At 47.6% G+C, this 20,807-nt stretch overlaps 1 protein-coding gene across 6 annotated transcripts in view; it reads right to left on the reverse strand.

Moving 5' to 3' along the window:
* Positions 1-20,807, reverse strand: part of PEMT (phosphatidylethanolamine N-methyltransferase) — an 83,017-nt gene that overhangs the window by 12,565 nt on the left and 49,645 nt on the right. For all 6 annotated transcript variants that reach the window (XM_090023519.1, XM_090023522.1, XM_090023521.1 and 3 more), the window contains exons 4-5: positions 14,110-14,255; positions 3,162-3,273 (exon numbers count right to left, since the gene is read on the reverse strand). In XM_090023519.1, coding sequence (XP_089879645.1) covers positions 3,162-3,273; positions 14,110-14,255 — 258 coding nt within the window. The remainder of the gene's footprint in view (positions 1-3,161; positions 3,274-14,109; positions 14,256-20,807) is intronic.

Below are 20,807 nucleotides of genomic sequence, written 5' to 3' on the forward strand. Positions count from 1 at the left end.
CAGCTACTCCTCCCTCGTTATCCAATAGGCCTCCAAGCCAGTGTTCCTTTGGTAACTGGCTGTTTCGGCTACATTCCCATTATTTGTAGCCGACTACTTCTAGAGCAGCGGAGGACAGACCACTAATCTCAACCCTGAATATGCTGCTGTTGTCCATCAATCACTTTGCCCCTAGCTAGGAGTAAAACTAAAGGTCTCCCTGTCCACAGAGAGGATACCCTGCTTCTTGAATCTCGCCTCTTGTTTAATCCAGCGAAAGAGACATTTCAGGACACTGAGGAACGCTGAGACAAGATGCAGAATTTAGCATGTGCCTTACTGGTGCCAAGCAAACCGGTCCGATTCCTTGCAGCTGTGTCTCCAGGGTCCTCTTCACATCCATCTGCAGCTCCCCAGCCACTCTCCAGCCTCCAGGGAGACAGCTTGTATTGATGGAAAGCTGAAAGCCTCTGTCCCTGCTGCTCAGTCGTGTGCCTGTTTCCATCTGGCCCTCTGGGTAGCTCTGCCGCCTTATCCATCTTTCTTTGGCTGACAGGCATTTAGAAGCATTGTCACCAGTTCATCACCAGCTCCCACTTAGCAGCTAATTAAAAGAGCAGAACTTGCAACCGAGAAGGCTGGCGCAAGCCTGAGTAGGTGAAGAACGCGACGCGCAGCCACATGCTGTTGCCTGCTCAGAATATAGGGCCTGATCTGGCTCAAAGGTGGGCAGGCCGGCATCTGCTCCATGCTCTGTAAAGCCACCTGGCAGCCTGTTCACAAGGGCAGGCTTTTACACAGTGCCGTGCTTTGAAGAACGCAGCAATAGACAATGGATTGCTGCCAGACCCTTTTAGGATGATGCTGGCAGCTCTCTTCACTCCTGCAATGCCCAGGAATATGGAAGAGCTCAAAGCCTCTGAGACCATTATTTTATATCCTCTGCCGTCCCAGAAATAACATTCATGGGAGAAGCCATGTGCCCAAGCCCCCCAAAAACTACCGAAGCACTATCATGCAGCAAATAGCAAAGCATGAACACCGGGGCAGGGCTGGGACCTGGACTGTCAAGAACCAAACTGAGCAATGCCCACATGTTATGAGATTAGAGTCAGCTTGGGTAGAGAAGGAGTCTTCAAGGTGAAGCAGGGGCTGCAGTAGTTTTGTGCCGTCCAAGTCATTTTTTGAGTGAGCAGGAGATACTCAAACTTCTGCTGTTTTTAAAAAACCTCTCCATAGCTATCTACAGTTGAATTTTTTTCTCTGCTGTGTCATGTGCACTTTCCTTTGGAGTTAGCTGTTCCCATCAACAGTGTCTGGATTGTTCTCACCAGGAGTTTCATCTGCTGCACTGCAAGTGCCCTACTATCCCCAGATCTCCCCTTTGCCAAACTGCCAGTGCATCATCTCCTGCTGGACCCAATCCAGCCCGCACTGGTTTCAGAGGGAGTTGGATTCATTAGTCTGCATGCAGAGTTCCCACTAATGTCCATGGGTGTTGTAGGTACAGAATGCTCCCTGGAGAAACAGAACATGGGGAGGAGAGGAGAACACTGTCTTTGCTTATCACTCCAGGCCAAAACCCATTCCCAGTTATACCCCTTCCCAGTGAAGCAAGCATTTCAGGCAGAAGAAGAAATGAGGCTTTAGATCATCGTAAAATCCCAGAACAACTTTCTTTTTCTGGGGGTAACATTTATGGGTGGCAGGTACCATGTACAGTAGTAACACATGAGAACAGCCTGTAATGTATGGGTTTGTGCTTCGAATGTCACCGGGCCTCTCTTTGTTCCTGAGCAATCAAAGTGGAACGTGTAATTATATGAAAACCACACAAAACTTACAAACACAGTGCAGGGCATATTGCTCATTCACTGCCAGAACACATACTATTCATTTTTCTCACTCTGGCTTTTAAACCACTATGCTACGCGAGGAGTGTTTATCAAGCATTGCCATAGTTCCCCAGGCTTTTTTTTTTTTTGGAGTAAGGCAATTATTGGACCAGGCTAATCACTGCTATCACTCAATTGGCTGCCATGCACTTACGCCAGGGATACATTTGGTCTGGGATGTTGATTTTTCCATTCTGCAGAGTCTGCCAAGGCCTCCGTTTTACACGGGGTCGGATACTCAGGTTTCATCTCTCCAGAGCCTGGAGATGATTTAGTTTCCTATAAAATTAGCGCTCAAAGGATCTGCAGAGCAGAGGTGCGTGCTGTGTTGTGGGATAAGCCAAAGGCGCTGAAAGCCAGATGTGTGAAGCTCTGCTTTCACGGGGGGATTCGTTGACTAATTCAGAACATGCAGATGGTTTCCAACCTCACGCTCCAGTCTCTTGCATGTCCCCAGGGTGCCAGGAGTTAATTTGAATGAAGCACCTCTAAATTCTTTCCATGGAAGAGAAAGACTCAGCAAATAGTTCCATCACATTTGTGTGCTAGGGGCTGACTTGGCCTGCATGATCGTGTTGTGCTCTAGCAGCATGCCACAATCACTGGAGCAGCCCCTTGCTAACAGCTCAGGCTAAGATGTTAAAGGAATGTAGGAAAGCTAGATACTCAGCTCCTGCTGAAACCCAGTGTGATCTGGGCACATCACTCCCTTAGAGCACCACTGCAAGTCCCACTCTGAAGACAACTTTCATCTCTAGAGAAGTTCCTTGCGCCCCTGGAACAAAATGCTGCCGCCGGTTTTGGCTCCACAATGCTGCACTGGGTGTGGAGCTGGGGCGGGGGTGGCAGGGAAGCCGGTGTGGGGGGGCGCTCCTGCTACTCTTTCATGACTTTCTGGAGAAACACAATGCAGGCCTAGCTCACGATTGCCCGCTACTGTATCACACCTGTGAAGGGAAGGCTCAGGGATGTCATGTGGAGGGCAGGGCATTGTCTTGGTAGACCTCCCTGGTGAGGTCCTGCCCTGCTTCTGACAGGTGAAAGGACCCCTTACAACTGTCTTCTCCTCCTTGCAGATCTGCAACCTAGGAGGAAAGGATTTCACCCACCTCCCAATCTCACCATATCACCCAAGTGGTACTGAGGCACCCTATTCCCTGAGTGGTGAGCATCGCCCCTAACAGTGGCCAAGACAGCATGTCCCCTCCAAGACATCACAATGAATGCTGTCATTGATCCTACATCATGATTGGGAAGCTGCCAGCTATGACACAGCACAGTACTCACATGATGGACCAACCCAGGTAGTTGGCTGTGCTGCCCCAGTACATGGGGTTGTCCAACACATTGAATGGGAATCTGGTCACCTTCGCCTCCATCAGGATGCCAAAGTAATCACCTGCAGAGAACAGAAGAGGGGCTCTTACACTGAGATCAAATGCAGTAAGCAGTAATTGAAGTCAGGCCCCCCAGCGCTGCCAGCTGTGGATACTGCAGAGCTCCCACCAGGTCACTTGCTGCATCCTGGGCATGTCCGGGGAGGAGTATTCCCTGCACGCCTTGCCTGCCTGCTTCAGTCCTGAAAATACAGCAGGGAATCCTCTCTGAAGACCTGCCCCATGACTGCCCATGGAGACAGAGGTCCTGGAACCGACTGTGGAGGGGATCCCCAGCGTGGCTCCAGCACCTTGGTTCCAGGTTTGGCCCATGGGAGGGGGAGTGGGTGGACTAGGTACGATTAGAAGCAGCTCTCCCTGCCCATCCTGGGGATGCAGTGTTGCCTCTACCTCCCTGGCCAGGCTGTTGTGGGGTCAGACTAGAGCCTCTGGGATGCTGTTTTACTCTGTACTTATCAGCCTTCCCTGTGGGTCATACCCTGATGCAGTGGGAAGGTTTGCATATTCCTACAGGCCAACCCAAACCGAATGAGTCAAAGCACAGGGACCGAACAGAAAGCAGCCCACTGCTCCTTCAGGCTGAGGTAAGCCACGGGCCAACCACCTCTCCCTGTAATGCAACAGGAGCACCATGAAGTGGCTTCCCGGGCAGAGATCGTGGCCTTTAAGGACAGCAGAGCGCTCTCTGTGCCCAATGCAACCTCCAGTGGTAAGAGCAGTGCTCGGTTTCAGATGCATTTACCCAGTCAAAACCTGCTGTAGTTTTATTTGGGAAGAAAACAACATGGGCAATTAATCCTCAAGCATCAGCAGGCCATCAGCTCCAGGCCCGGGAGACACTGGCTCTCGAGATGCAGAACCGTGCCGGTAGGGGTGCGTGAGCTCTCTGGAAGCCTGCAACACTGGCTGCTGTCAGAGCAGCTGTCAATACTGAGACAACATGCTAATAAAAGACTGCACCACCAGAGAGGAGAAACGAGTTGAGCCAGAGCCTCAAGTACTCTGATACGGCAATTTCCAGGGTTTTCATATCACTGAGCTTCACCTCTTCATCTCATCTTGACTTGTGAATGTGCTTTTATAGTTAGTAATTATAAGGAACAAGTTTCCACTATTTTTTTCCTTCCACAATGAAAAGCCTCTATGGTAATGTTCTGCCATTTATTCTACAGTGCCTGGAACACCCTGACATTGCACCCAAGAGCTCAGAGGAGAACACAGTCTCCACTCAGTCCCCAGTGGGTGTTTTGCCGCAGCACAATACTGCTGTGCAGCCAGACAGGGCTGGCTGTCTCTGCTTGGCAGTTTTGAGCTGTACGGGCAAAGAGCGTGGCTGGGGCAATCCTGAAAGAGAGGACGGTGAAGGCCAGACTCAGTCTACAGAACTGCCCATCCCAGCGGTATCGGAGGCGTGGGTGCATGGAAGCCTCCAGCATACCCACCACTCCTCCGTGCTCAGGAGGCTCTCCCTTCCACAAGGCATACTGACCCCTTGCTGGAAATCAGGGCCTTGTCAGCTAGGCCAGCAAGGAGAAAGAATTAGTGATAGAGCCAGCGGCTGCTTTGATGCAATTCTGTTTCATACAAAGAGCGTGTCAAGGAACCAAAGCTACTGGAGACAGTTTTTCTGCTCAGAGGAGCAAAGCTCCTTTCAGCCAGCAGCCTCAGGCTCTCCCCCTAGTCCTTCCTCTGGGGCCTGCTACTATGCTGCATCTGGCTGGCTGGAGCTTCAAACTTGGTTTTTAAGCCTGTATTTCAACATGGGCTCCTTTTCCTACATGCACACATACACACATATTCTCTCTTTTGTATCCCTCTCTTTGTGGGGCACAAAACAGCACCCTGCAAAGCCCTCCTGCCCAGAGGGCCTGAAATTCTTGAGCAGCCTTGCATTCGTCTCTGGCGAAGGCTTTCCCCTGAAGATGCTGACACACTTCTTTCCATGGGGCACCAGGCCAAATCCACGCCTGGTATAACTCTGCAGAGGCACTCCAGTCCCGACCTGCAGCACCTCCTGACAACCCAGTGCGACAGTCCTTGGAGCCAGCAGTTCCACCAGGGATGATCTGAGGGGTTTTAAAGCTACAAATTCAAAGCAGTTTGTTGGGCAAGTAAACACACGAAAGCAGAAATATTTAAGTGGAACAAATATTCCCGGAGAATCATAATTGCATCTCAAGATCTTGTAATCAAGATAACCATCGCCACATGCCCTCCTCTGGTGTCAGCTTGATCTCTTCATTCAGAGAATTTCTCAGTGTCAGAAAAATAGCTCGCCCACTTCCAAACCGCTGGGCGGGAGTCACTGTTATTGGTATTATTTTCATTATGATGTGATTGTCAGTTGTAAGGAAGCAATGCTTTCAGAGTTGTCAGCCGCAGCAGGGCGGCGGCATGACACCCACCTTAAAGGAACTCCTCCGTACTGCTCTGAACCAATTCGCAAGAAAATAGCGAGCAAACAAAGTTTGAAGTGTGTTAATTTGGGATACAGAAGGAGCCGGGGTGAGGGGCAAGGCTACGGTTTGGGTCAGCTCCTAGAAATGTGAGAGAAAGTGCTTGTTGTGTACACAGAAGCTCCGATGAAGATCCACTGGACAGAGAGAAATGCAGTGCAATTCCCCGAATGTAAAGCTGGAAAGTTTACAGAGGATGTGGACATGCCAAGAGAGCTGCCCTCCGACAGGGAACGTTGAGGTGAAAGCTCAGAGGTCACTTATATACAGAACAGCTTCCCCAGCAAGAGCTACCAGGCCTCAGGACAAGTGGAAGAAATTGCCTGGATTGGAGCCCCAGTAAAATTTCCAGGATGGGGCAGATTTGCTCCATGTTGTGCCGCTACAATTTGTTTTTCGTCAGCCCAGCTGGGTTCCCCCAGGATAGTCTGCACACATACCCATGGCCTGTGAGTGAAGCAGAAAAGGTGGCATCAGTGGCTGATTGCAACTGGAGCTTGCAGCAAGATGTCTGCTACGAACAAATGAATGGAGCCAGTCTGAAAAGGCTCAGAACATGGTGGCTGTTTGACGAGCAGTTCAAGAGGATCCTGGAAGAAGCACGTGCAAAGCTGAATTGCTCTGGGGTGGAATTATCTATCCTCACTCAAGTCTGAGGTTCAGACAACTGTTCCTGCGTGGCAGAGGATCTTGACCTGCAGCGCATGGCTCGCTTGCAGAGTCCCTGGCCCATGCCTGCAGCCCTCAGAGCCAACTGGGCTGTTGAGACTGGGCATGTATTGGCTTTAAGGAAGAAAAGGTGCGGGTGGGCCCTAGACAGGGCACGGTCTCAGTGGTGGAGCTGAGTGCCACGGGAAGGAGGGGCAATGGACCTACTGGATCTGGGAAGGGGAGTGGGGAGGTTTGGCAGGTCCCAGAAGGAAGGTATCACCTCTGCAGAAGGGATTCAGGGGAACAAGCTGCAGTCCATTATGAGCTTGATGGGTAGGTGCCAAGGTGCAATTTAGCATTTGTCTTTGCAAAGCGCAGCACCGCCTACCACCAAGCCAACCGACCCTTCCTCTGCTTGTACTTCTGTAGAATGATTATAATAATATTCGTCTTCCCGCACATCGCAGGGGGGTAGCGAGGGTTAATGTATATTTGTAAAGTGCTGGGAGATCTTCACATAAAAGACCATTGCAGGGGGGCAAAAGTTACTTTTATTATTCCCTGGATCACACTGCCATTTCCTTGCCTCACATAGCGCAAAACCTTTATTTCCAAGAATAAGCAGTTGCCGGCCAATTACACCACCCCTTCTGACTTCAGCTATATGTGATTAGTGGGATAATTGCCTGGTGTTAGCATTATATGTGTGAGCAACTCTCTTAGCAGTGTGGCAATTTCCTCCCCAGTCAGTTCTATAGATTGCATCGAAGTGCTCCTTGCCCACTTTGGCGCTGAGCTATTCATGGCTGACGAGTCCCGCTGAGACTGGAACGTATAGCTCATCATCTTCAGCGTGGCAGTCAATTTCTGCATCTTCTTTGGGGGTATTAATGGACCAAATGTTGTTCCTCACGTGGCTTGTTCTTGTGTTTGGCTATTAGTGTCTCTGTTGCTAAATCATTCATTGCATAACACAGGCTCCTATGAGGTTCAACAGCAAAAGAATGCACCTGTCTTGCTGGCCTTGGCTTATCGGCTGAGTTATGCCCCGTGGGGGCCAGAGGCATGCTGCATAGTTGGAGAAAGCCTGTTGCAAACAAACAAAACCATGTGCAGCCCTGGGAGTCCGTGAAGTCTATTATTAACATTCCCCAAACCTCCTCCGTAGCTTGGAATCTCATATCTCAATCGCTGGGGTTAAGAAACAGAGATACAATAGCTGCAGGTATTCTGAAGCAATCCAAGTGCAAAGGCAAAAACCTAACCAGCATTTGTTCAGGTCACACTGGATGCTAACACCCTGCAGGTGAAATGCCAGGGCTTGCCCTTATAAAAAAAAATGCTTCCTTCTTGTGCCTAAAAGATTACATCTACCCGCTGCCTGTCTGGTATTTAGACAGTCATTGTCTTACAATGTGCATGTTTGTACCTAACATCATGATGTCAAGATGGGTCCTGTGGACATTATTACAATACAGATAAATAATAAAGTGCTCCTGTATACCTGGGCACACAAAGGAGGGGGTATAGCACACCCACCTGTGATTGTGCCCATCAGGTGATAATGCATCTATATTTGCACCCACTAATTATAATGCAGAGCTGAGTTTCTACTAATGCAGGAAGGAAAACACTCATACACATCCTACACAGCTCTGATAAGCAAATCAAAATCTTTTGTCATGGGGCCGCACTGTATCTAATTCTATCCCTTTCTTTTCAAGTGAAAGAACATTCTCATAAAGGCTGGAAGGTTTATAGGACAAAACCTACTTCTTGACCACTGAACATTTCAGGGAGAAGATAGCTAACACTAAAAGAGTTGCAATCAGAATCTGCTGGTTGACCCATCCCCTGCTCAGACACTTCTCTGGCTCCGGGAAACACCATTCCCCAAATCTCCAGTGAAAACATTTCTTCATTTGCTTTTCCTACAGTCTCACAGGGTGCCTCCTGCTATGGCTGCACCAATGGTCAGTTGCTCCCCAGCTTCTGACTTTGCTCCAGGCTCCCCCTGAAATGCCCACGAATGGTAGAGTTGACTAGATTTGGATGAACTCCTTTCAATGAAAACAGAACTCGGCTGGACCATGCCGCAGTTGCAAACAGAACTGTTCTTCTTTGTGCGTCTCTGCATCACATTTGACCATTTTGTTACACACCCTTGTGCTCGTTTATTGTACATGGTGAGGTCTTTCACTGTACATGGGCCTCCAAGCAGTGGGCATCACAGCAGGTGCTGCATAGCCTGAAGCTCTGTGCCACAGTCACACGTGGTTGAACCAGTGGCACAGCCTCACTTCTTCATTAGTTCCTTGGACCATCCAACTCCGGTGTGCAGGCAGTTGAGACATTTCCACCTTTGCCATGGTTCATAAGCCCCTGGTGGTAAGGACTCGGCCATTGGAATGCCCCTTTATTTGCTGTCAGGTATTGTCTTGAGTTTCTCATTCCACATCAGTAGTCATTGGGTGTGCCATTGAGAGGTTGGGTGCTGGTGAGGAAGCTCCCACATGATTTCAGATGTTAGCATGTCTCACATCTGCAGTTTGCCTCGATCGTTCTATCCTGCTGGGCACTGCTTTTTTGATGTCAGGCGGAGCGATGCCAGCCAGCAGGTACACACTGCTTAGACTGGTAGACTTCAGATATCCTGTGATGCATCAGCAGCTATTATTCAGGATGGGGTCAAGGTGCTTAGCATGTACAGATCTCTCCTATACAGGACATGCGTGCTCGGCTGAAAAAAGCTGAGGCAGAGCAGCGGTTTGGATGTTTGCGGGGCTAGCTCCCCATTTCGCGTTGGCGAGCTTGTACAGAATGCTGTTCCGAGTGCTCACCTTTGCTTTTGTCTTCATGGTGTGTTCTTTGTATGACAGGGTACGATCGAGGGCGACTCCAACGTAAACTGGGTTTGGGGTCCTGGACCATGTAATGCTGAGCTGGCGGTTGGCCTCATGGAAATGTTTGTGAGATCTCTGAGGTCTAAAATCAGTCTGGTCTGTTGTTCTGGTAGCTAAGCTAATGGCTTTTTTATTTGCTTTGGAGGTGGGGAGGGGTTGTGCTTCAAGCTAGAAGAAAAAACAACACAGTTCCAGCAAAGGAGCTAACTAGCAGCCTTGCCATCCCAGTAGACTCTAGGGCAGAGCACAAATCTCCAGGACTACATGATCTGCTAACATTTCCAACCAAAGGAGATGGGTAAAACTTTACATAAATATCCTAAGCAAACCCTGGGGCCTTGTGAATGCACATCATTGATAATGCTTCTATCACAGAGGCTGAAATCTATCCCTGTGCTGAGTGTTGCTATGAAACTCAAAGCACTAGATGGGTCTTAAGCTCCCAAAATAGGGAATAGCCCCTTCTCAAAGTGGGGGGGGAGGTTGGTATCTGGAACCTTACACTGAGCCACTGGCTGCTATTTCTGCACGAACCCAAGCTATACATCCCTGCTGGGGATGTATCAAGTGGATACTAAAGCAGGAGGTCTTTGGATCTCAGTGCATAGTGAACTCTGTGATGTGCTACTCCAGCTTCCTCTTCAAACTGCCTTGGCTCTAGATGTCAAAAGCCACGCCACTGATTTGTTATAGAGACTAATAAGTTTCAATGCAACCCAGGAAACAGAGTTTGGTCCAGTCAGATTTACCTGACATCTTGGTCATTGCTTCCTTTGCTGGGAGGAATAACGGACCGTTGTGAGACAGATGGATTCCAAAGGGTTTCGTCCCTCCCCACCCTGAAAAACCTCATTACCTCTTTCAAGGCAACTATTAACCGCTACGGTGTTTGCCCTATTTTCTGACTTGCATTGCTAACAAGCATTAAACCAGAATTCCAGCAAGCGCTTAGCACTTTCTGAATTGCTCCAATTGTGAAGGCACAATGAAGAAAGGAAATGCTGGAGAGCTGGCCTTGCTGACTGCTGAGAAGGATTCTTCTCCACTAGAGAAAGAAAATGGAGCTGCATGAGCCCATGAACATGCCCAGCCACTGCAAAATAGGGGCTGGAACCAAGACTGCTGTGAGGGAAATTGGGTGGCACAGAAAAAACACATTTAGGAAGAGTGACTCATGGTGCTCCAGCCAGACAGCTCAGCCTATGCGCAAAAGGCAAAGTTCTTTCCAATTGCTAGAAAATGCGAAGTGTATTATTTCGTAGGGAATCTAATGGCCAGTTGAGCAGCTGTCTTCTTGGTCTGTCCAGCTCCTTCACCAGATAGGCACATGGCCCCCCCACTGTTGTAGGAGGTGAAGGGATGGGTTGAATGAAACGCCAGTTATTTTGGGAGCTCTCTCAAGCTTCCCTCTCACACAGGCTATTGGTAGAGGTTAAGTGATATGATGGTTTTTTTCTAGCCCACTCCATGTAGCCTCGGTCTACAGAAGGGGATTCAAAAAATCCCACTAGGGAATTCACTCCATTCCCTTCTCCAAGGAGCAATAGATGCCCACAGCTCAAGTTTTCCTTCATGACCAAAGGAGATCACCAGGCACAGCAGCCTCATTCTACAAGGTCAGCAAGCAGAAAGGATTTTCATTTGGTTTTGCTGGTGTTGAGTCACGATAAATTCATGGAAATATTGAAGGCTTCCATTCTCCACCGGCCTTGGTGGAGAGCACTCATAGCAGGGATGGTATCCTGATTGTGCAAAGCTTGATTATGTAATGCTCAGGCTAGGCTAGCCATCAGCATGGATAAATCTTCTCTATCTGTGTGGGGTTTTTTTGCCTACACTGTTTCACCTGCAGGGAGAGGAAGATGACAGCCACTGGGATAGAGCTCTCTTCACAGCACTGAGGGGAGCAGAGTCAGTCTGCATTTACGCTCAACCTGACTCACTTGTTTGCTTTTCATTGGAAACTCAAGTCCAAAGGATCCTTCTAGTCAGTGATGAATCAGGCTTTACGTAAACAGTGCAGACCTGGCTCTACTTGGAGACAACGCTCAACCAATTTGCACACAAAACTGACACCCACTGGCTGAGCCTTTCTCAGCTTCAATTTCTCCACCAGGTGCCCGGTCCTCCAGGAGGAAAGGCCACCGTAACTTATTCCCTGCTTCTGGGGATGTCAGGGGACAATTGGATTTTTCCTCTCTGCAAACAGAGATGGTGGCAGAAGAGCTACAACCGCACAAGGTGGTTGGGATCGGTGTTGGGTAGGTGAAAGAGGGACCACAAGGAGCATGGAGGCACAGACTCAAGGCCAGAGCATGCCTTTGGGACTCCTGGCTTCCACCTCTGGTAGCAAGACCTTCAGCAACTCAATACATCCCTCCGTGTCTCTGTGTTTCCAGTTGCAAAGCAGTAATGTGGATTCCCTCACTCTCTCCTGCAAGAGCAATGCTGCAAAGATTAATTTAATTAGGTTTGTAGAGCATGTTGATTAAAGGCTCAGATCAAAAGCGCAATATAGACAATATTATTACTATCGGAGTCAGCGGCTGCTGGAGAAAGGATTCTTTCCACGCATCCACCCACCAGGAAGTGAAGTCGGACTATTTAGATGGCCATGGATGAATTTAAGTGTCAATGAACTGACCCATGAAAACTGTGAAGGAAACAAATGCCTGGTGAACTTGAATCAGTGTGTGGGCTCCCACTGAACTTAATATTAATTCTGGGTGGGCAGAGACATGTGTTCCTGCTTCATCCACTGTTGAGCTGCTGCATATGCATGGTGAGGTTCAGCTGAGATGCCAACCTCCCTAGGGCGGAAGTGCATTTTACTTTGATTGCAAGCAGCTGAGGGCAGGACTGTCCTTTTTGTTCTGTGTTTGTCCAGTGCCCAGTGAAACAGGAATCTGGTCCATGACTTGGGCTCCTAGGTACTCTGGCAATACAGATAACAGATCATTTATTATATACAATCAATCTAAAAGCATCCACGGACACTTTCAGAGCACGTGCTGTCATCACCCCTGCAACCACCCCTTCTTCCTATGGTCTTTGACGTCAGTGGGGATGGGGCTGCTCTGGGAGAACCGAGGGAAGGACTGGATCATAGCACTGTAATGGATGTACTGACTCTGGAGAGAAGGCTGGCACAGATTTTCCCACCCTTGTGCATTACCTAAGAATAAGCCTGAATAATTTGTACATCAAAAAGGCCGTGGGGTCCTCCCATGCTTAGCGGCCCATAAGGTTAGCCTGTTTTGGGCACAGTGGTTCCTGTAGACATCAGCACACCAAGGAGTGATGTAGTTATCCTTAGGGGCAACTGCCTTGACCCCCAAAACCTGAATGACCAGATACCCATTTACAGCTCAGTTGACTGGGGGTTGCGTGTGGCATGAATCCAAAGCTGGACTCTCAGCATGGGACTTTCACAGGTGCCTTTCAGATGGGATTTGGATGTCGCAGTCACTGGGGAAAATTCTCTCTTTGGTACTTTCTACAGCCACAGACCCACCTATGTATGTGCTGTAGCATGTACATGTACTGTGCAAAGCACTATATAAAATATGCTCTATAAAAAGTTCAGTGGAACTAAAAACTCCCATAAAACCACATTCAAAAACATCACTGAGCTAACAACTCGGTGAGGGAAAACATCCTGATGACATCAAGCCTCGATAATTGTGAATCCAAGAGTAACTCTGATAGGCAGCAACAAAGAAAGACAAGGAAATACTACATGAGACCTCTATGGTACTCTTATTCATAGAAAATAGAGAGGCAGAAGGAGGGGAGGTTGATAATGGTATAGATCTTAGATTTATATAACACCTTGCATGCAGATAGAGGCTGAAGAGTTTTACTCACCAACTGAACAAACTAAATGCATGAGTCATTTCTTCTACCACTTAAATGCTGCTGCACAGGGAGGGAAATGTAACCAACAGTCCAGAGCAAGCTCCTTGACAATGAGGATAAGAGTCTTGTCCAACAGTTAGAAATGACAGCAGAAGAACAGATTTTCCTGGACAAGGCACCGGCTGCCATGTTGCAGGAGAGGCCCAAGGCCAATACTTCTCCGGGAGCAATAGGCAGAGGATTACTGCACATCACTGCTTTGTCTGCTAGGATTGTTCTGCTCTCTATGTGAGGGGATTTAGAAGCCACGTTCTTAATTAACTAAACAGAACATAAAGGACTGCTTTTATGCGGAGGGCCCTGAAGGAAGCTCAGGAGGCTAATTTCAGTCAGAGTGGCTTTGTCTGAGTCAATGCTATTTTTTCCCCTCATTTTAAATGTGTTTGTTCTTAAAGTCTCCTTTAAAACAATGCCTCTCCTCTCCTACTGCTTTGGAGGAAAAGTGTAGGGAGTAAGAGGGACAGATGGTTGATCTGGGTTTCCAAAGTTGTGCTGGTCTTGTCAGGCAGCCTTGTGATCAGGAAAGCTGAATTCCCGGAAACCAACTCTTTCTGATCAGGGGCCATTTTTTCAAAGGTGTTTCAGAGACTTAGGAGCCTCAGTCTCATTGAAACTCAGTGAGATGCAGCCACCTCCGTTACCACAGGTCCTTTTGAAACTCACCTCATGTGTGCCCTGCCTGGCTGTTACAGCCAAAATAGTCAAGAGAGCTGGTGACCCTGAGTGGCTTTATTTCTGCTGTCCTACCAGAGACCTCTTAAAAGAAATCCAAATCCCGAGAATCCCCATCAGGGATCACTGAACCACTAAGTTACTATGAGTCAGTAGTTAACCTTGAAATTCCTGGCCTGCCTTGGGCGCATGCCACAAGAAAACTCTGCACTGCAGCCAATGACAACAGCGGCCTTACCTAAAAAAGTCCCGATGAATCCCAATGCCAAGAAACTGGAGAGGACAAACAAGGTTCCTATTCCCAGGAGGACCAAGCCCACATAGTAGGAAAAAAGGCAATCCAAATCTTCCAGCTTTGGTTGGCTCTTCATCGCTTCTGTGAAACTGTGGGAAAGAAAAAGGATCTTTAATTGAAGCATCATATTAATAGCTTTATGAGCATCTTTATGGGAGATCTGCGATTCAGAGGCTGGAACATGAGAAAGAAGTTGGGTAGGAAGAGTCAGGATCTGTTTTTATTCTCCAGAGCTAATCTGAGATGATGGCTCCCCAGTTGTTCTGATTATTTCCTGAGAAAAGCAAAGTGGCAGGGCAGTGAATGATGCAGTTACTTCTACTTGGAACCCAGGGCATGGCGCTAAAAATATTAAAGTTTCTCCACCACATGTTTAAAAGCAGTTGTTCCATTCTTCAAAGCAAGAGTTTTATCACACCCAGGCCCTTCTGGCAGCAGTCTTCTGGCAGCAGCCTTGTCCATATAAAGTGCCTGAGGCTGCAAAACCTGAAGCCCAGAAGCTGAGTGTTGGGAAAGATCTGCTGGGTTATCTTGTCCCTTTCCCTCTCCCCCCCACACTCTAAACCAAATATTTTTACATGTTGGACACGTCCTCTGGAATGATTCACATCTGAAGCCTGAGGGTAGGAATTTGGGAGGAAGATCAGAACTGATGAGGGAAAAGTATTAGACATACACACTTCAAAATAACTTTGAGCACAGAGAAAGGGTAGCAGGTCTTGCTGATTCGTGCACATTCTTTCTGAAGAAGTCACTGCCACGTGAGACACTTTTTAAAAGGCCTTTAGAACAACCATTGTGAACGCTGAAATGTAATTAAATTAAAGTTAAGTAAAGGTTTTTAATAGGCCTCACACATCTTTGGTCCAAATGATAATCGGAATCCCTTAGAAAATGTTCTATCCAGTCTGAGGGGGACTCTAATCTTAATTAAGTTTCTGTATAGCCCCAGTTCCCTTGAGTAGATGGAGTCCAATTTTTTTCCCTTGCTCTCTAACATGCTAAGAGCTTTGCTACCTTCTGTGATTTTACTTTGAATACTGCAGTGTTTGGTGTGTTCAAAGCCCAGCTCCTAGAGTCACTCAAGTACTGGAGGATCATTTTTTCACTTAAATGAAAGCTGCAGGTTTCTATCCTTTGCACTAGCACAGAAGATAATGGAAATGTAGGTTTCAAAGGCATGGAAAAGGCAGGGTTTCTCAGACTCAGGGGGAAGTAGCGGTACTAGCAGGAGAATGTCGGCAAATCATACATACAAAAAAAAAAAGCCAACATCTCAACCTTGTTTGTGACTTGCTGGGTCAAACAGTTTGCACATGCTGGATATGCGGCATGGAAGGGAATAAATAGGTCTAACAGAAGCCAGCACAGGTGGTATGTCTTTACACTCATGCCCAGGGAAGAGCATGAATTCAAAATGCCAGACCAAAGTCTATGGAAGAACTCCTACTGACTTCCACCTGCATTGGGAAGTGGCTAGGCAGGTCGAGTCAGTGAGACACATGGCGACCGTAGTTGGTCCAGGCTGGGGGGGAAGCCAGAAGTGACCCCGGGGTAGCCAGAGTCAGACCAAGCCAAAGTAGGCAGAACCAGCCCCATGCAAACTGCATACATTTCAGAGCGAGATGAGGATGCAAAGAGGGGAAAAAACCCATAGCAGAGACCAGCTGCTGCCATTTCACCTCCCGCTCGGACGTCACACACCCTCAACGCTGCTTTAGCAAAAGGGTACTCAGCATCCGAAAGGGGACCCCACAAAAGGCTTCAGGACTTTTGTCTCAGGGATGTTTGTGAAGTCTTGTTATGCCAAGGGACAAGGTTTCCAAGTGGGTAGAAAAACCCCCATGAGGGTTCCTCCTATACAGAAGGCCTCCTTAGCCAGAACAGAGGTGGTGGAAAGGCTCTACAGACCTCACTCCTGGTCTCCCTGTGTATGGGGTGGCTTGGAGGCAAGGCAGAGGTGCAGCAAAACGTGCTGCACTGAATGCTCTGGGCTCGTGGGGAATGGAGCCCAGGCTAAAACAGCCCTGTGGCGCCTCTGATTTACCCTGCATGGCTTCAGAGTCCAACGAGCCCAGAACATGCCCAATAGCAGAGAAAGCAGGTCACTGAGAACAAAGCCCAAGTATCTACCACCCGCATGCAGAGAGGCTTATTTTGGCACGGTCTTCCCCTCCCTCAGCCTCCTCTTCCAGCCATCCCAGCCTTTGCTTTCATGCCTGGATACTCAGGCAAACATTAATTACCCTAATCAGCATGTCTTGTTCGATTCCCCTGGTGTTCAGCTTGCAGCTCGAGGGATGTGTTTGCACTGCGATAATGGCCTGTCTTTCCCTGGAGTCATGTTGTATATCTCCCCAAACAGAATCTCTATTTGCACCATACTTGATGAGCACAGGCGTTTTTCACAATGGGTAAATAAACCCTCTGAGCATTTCCTACCCAGTGCCATGACAATCAACACAGTTTTCAGCAGCTCCAATTATTGCCATACCTGTAACATAACCTCAGCAGCCACAAGTCAACCTTATCGCACATCACCCTTCTGTAGGTGAGGGATCAGCCAACCCCCCTCAACAAGGAAGAAAGCAAGGCAGTAGGTTGATCATTAAAATGACCCTTTTAACACAGGCCCCGGTGTCACATGCTTTGTTATGACTGTTCTGGGCAAGCAGTAGCCTACTGTCATACCATGTCCTAAGAAGAAACACTGCCATGCTCCATCCAAAGTGTTTAAATCCATTCCAAATACAAAGCAGGTGAACCTCAAGCTAGGAATGTCCATCTACATCAAGGATGAACCGCTGTCCAGTTAAGACACTGTTGGGCATACCCCCCTTCACAGAGCACCTCAAAATATGTGTATGGAAATCTAGATGCCCAGATGTTTCCCCTATCAATGGTGGACATTTCCAATGTGCCCATCACCATGATGATATCCAGGCATCTACAGCAAGGAGTAGGCAGCCTCCTGTGAGTGCTGACAAAGGAACTCCATTCTCTGTGGTACTGCTGCATCACCTGAAGAAGGCCATTTTGTCACTGCTCCACTTAGCAGCATCTCTTATCAAAGGAAAGCCTCTGCCCATAGATGAGTTTTGCATTGCATCTTGGTGGTGAGATCTGCATTGACCTTCTTCTCTGCATAGCTCCAAAATATCCACTCCAGGCTCTACCAGCCACACCTGCCGCCTTGGGTGCACCATCACTCAAGAGGCGGTCTCTGGTCTATCCTAGTGGCTGTCAAGTGACCATCCACAGACCAATGGCTTAGAAAGGGCTTGCAGATGGTGCACAAGGAGCACTTCAAGCATCTGATCCTCCATTTCTACCTGCTAAATTGTATTTTCCCAAGCCATGACTGTGATGTCAAACAGAGAAACGTGAGTCATGTATTTAAAGCATCGACATGCATTATCAATAGGCCTCCTCTGCCCCTTCTTGCTGCAAATCCAATGGCCTTCAGGTTACAGGCATCGCCCTGTAGCATATAGGTGGACAGAGGGATGGAGAGGACATGAAACCTCTTGGCCTTTTAAGCCCTGAAAGTCAGAGTTTCGGTCCCTGGGGCATCAGCCGGGGGTGGCTGTCACAAAGGCAAAGGCAGGTGGGAGAAGGATGATTTGACCGCTTCAAACAGTACGAAACTGAAGGTACAAAACTAAAACCTTAGAAAAGCTATTTCCAGAAAGATGTTACACGTGGCCTTTTTTCATTACAACCCAATGCAAGAGGCTTTGTTTTCCTTACATGTTCCTAAAATGGAGATGAAGTCACTATAATGATACACCTGTTGCTGTGCAGGTGATATTAACTTTATGAGCCAAACTAAATGGGCTGGAAATAAAACAACAAAAGTGGAGTGAAACCACCGAGGAAAATAAATAAGACATGAAGGTGGAAATGCATTTAAAACCTGCCTCTAAAGGGGTATGAAGGCACAGTAATAAAAAAAAATTGTATTAGGGCTGACTGGACAGCTAGATTTTTCCTACAGGTTGGAGGAAACCCAGGCTAGGTATGGAAGTAGCTAAGAGCAAGATTTCCAAGAATGGAAATCAAAATCCAGGTTCCTAAATTATAGGGGTGTAGGCTGCAGCCGTGTTGGTCTAAGGACATAGGCAGACAAGGTTCTTTGTGTGAATCTGATATCTTTTATTAGACCAACTCAAATATTTGAGTTGGTCTAATAAAAGATACCAGGTTTACTCAAAGAACTTTGTCTGCCCAGGTTCCTAAATTCACATTCGCGGCATGGAAATTGAGGAGCTGATTTTTTGAAAGAAGGGCTCTCAACACCCCGTTGCTCCCACCGGCACCTTGAATTGCAACCAGGCATGTTGTGGAAGCCAGCTGAGACTCTGGAGCAGGGCTGCAAGGTGATGCTCCAGATGTGGTGTTTTCCACCAGCTAAACAAGCAGCTGTGCTTTGCACTGGCCAAAGCTTCCAGACCTGCTTGCAAGTGTAACTTCATGCAGCAGCAGCAGCACTTCTGTCTGCACATTTCCTTGGATCTCATGCACCTCATCTAGAAGGCCAGGTCACTGCGTGAGAATAACCTCACTTGCTTTATTCCCTGCACACATTGGAGCTGTTAACTCAGAGGTGTGACATGGCGAAAGCCCGCTGCAGTAGATTCACAGTCCTGTCGTAGCCAGGATGGTCCAGGGAATATGCGAGAAGCAAGATATTACCAAAGAAACCCTGCTTCTCACATTAAAAAGCCAGTTATGAAAGAACTGGGAACGGGAAGACAGAGTGTAGGTGACAGTCGATCACCAGGGGCTAATTCTATGGGTCTGAGCATGAATTTTAAGGACTAAAAAAAAGTCTCAGCAGTAGTGTAAGTATCACAGTGAAAATTATGCACTTCTTTGGCTGAAGGATTAGGTGCATAAATGGGGACACTGCTGTAATCATATTACCACCGACAGTCAGTTATTCACAGAGCGAGCCCATTACCCAGGGATAATTGAACTGGGAGCAACTGTTCCTATTGGTCCAAAGAGGCGGTTGTGAAAGAACACCCAATAATTCACCAGCAACAAACATTATGACCAGCAGCGTCACAATAAAAGTACTCGGTTTGTTTTTTTTTTTAAAAAAAAGGTTTCTTCCTGCCAACATCATCAACAACTGTTATGTCAGTCATTTTCCTTCACAGCTTCTTTCACCCATACGACTTTGCTTTTCCCACAGCATCTGTTTGCATGTTATTTAGGTCAGTGTGTAACCGTTAATATCGTCTTTTCCCAGCTCCACATCCTTGCTGCAATCCTTGCTCCATTTCTAAGACATCTGGCAGGAAAAGGCAGGGACTGGAGAGGGGGAAGGGTTGGTGTGAGACCACACAGATCAACTTTGGGTTTGATTTGAGTTTCTATCAGACCATTCAAAGCATACATCAGGGAGGGGATGAGGTTTGCATTTTTTTTTTCAGACCACACTAGAATCGTTACCTGTTGGCCCCTTCACAGGAAAGGATATAACACACACACCTCCTGCCTGAATGCTTATTTGCTTCTTATTTTCAATCTGAGGTTTGCAAAAGCAAGTCTAGAAGAGGGGTTTGGGGCTGGATCCCTGAGTCTCCCAAACCCATTCAGTGTCCACGAAGCAACACTGATTCCCACCAGCTGAGGATATTGCCACCTGTTATGTCAGGAGCTCCAATCCATGTACTACTGCAGACTGTTTATTTTAGACTTATTATGCGCTGCACTTGCTAGACAAAGACGCAAATACCAATTCTCAAACATGTCGATGAGTAACAAGTAACCTCCTTTCCTGTCCAAAACAGATTGTACCACTGCTGTTGGCGACCCCAGGCAGGCAGCATCTGGGAGATGAATTTGGGTTTCTTCTGAACATGAAGCACTGCTGTTAGGATATGGCAAAGGCCACATCGGAAATATCCTTTGCTTTGGAACACAAAAATTTGTAGTTAAAATGTGAGGTGATTCTCAACACAAATCCCCATGCTGGGTGAAGAGAGACTATCAGACCGGCAGGGTCACCAGCAGCCGGACAACTGACCACTGGGATTTTCAGAGCTGCCTGGTGGATGGGTGGAGATATTGTTCTCGTTAAAATGCAAAGGAGTTAATTAAAATGAATGGATGGATACAGGGTCTCAAACCCTTAGGGGTCTTTTGGAAATCTGAGCCCACATTCTACTGCCTCCTATAATTCCTATGAGGAATCATCCAGGAAAAATATTTCTTTGATTTTTCAATAGTTTGCTCACCCTGTTTGTTGACAGCCCAGTGCAGAGGGGCAGTCTCATGGCTTTGCTAATATTTGGTCTCAGGGCTTGCTGATCTTCGGTCGCGCTTCTTATCTCATGCAGTTCAATAACGTCATTCTCCAGGCGCTACTCTAGCAGAAACCTATAAGCATGCTCCCCACCTTTCCCAAGCCCAGCAAAACTATGTTTTACGTGCAGGAGCAGTAGGGAAGAGAAACCCAGGGAAATAACTGGGACTTGAACATACGCTTTCAAAGAACATTGCCAAATGAGAAAATAAAACCAGATCAGGTGGTAGCATTCAGGAAAGACTGTATCAAGTGCATGCATGGGAACAATGTCAACAATTCATCTACAGCACTGCAAAGTCATCAGCCATAAATTAAGAGGGCA

This window comes from Crocodylus siamensis, chromosome 12 (assembly GCF_052110815.1).
Source record: "Crocodylus siamensis isolate JL-2025a chromosome 12, ASM5211081v1, whole genome shotgun sequence".
Classification (NCBI taxonomy): Eukaryota; Metazoa; Chordata; order Crocodylia; family Crocodylidae; genus Crocodylus; species Crocodylus siamensis.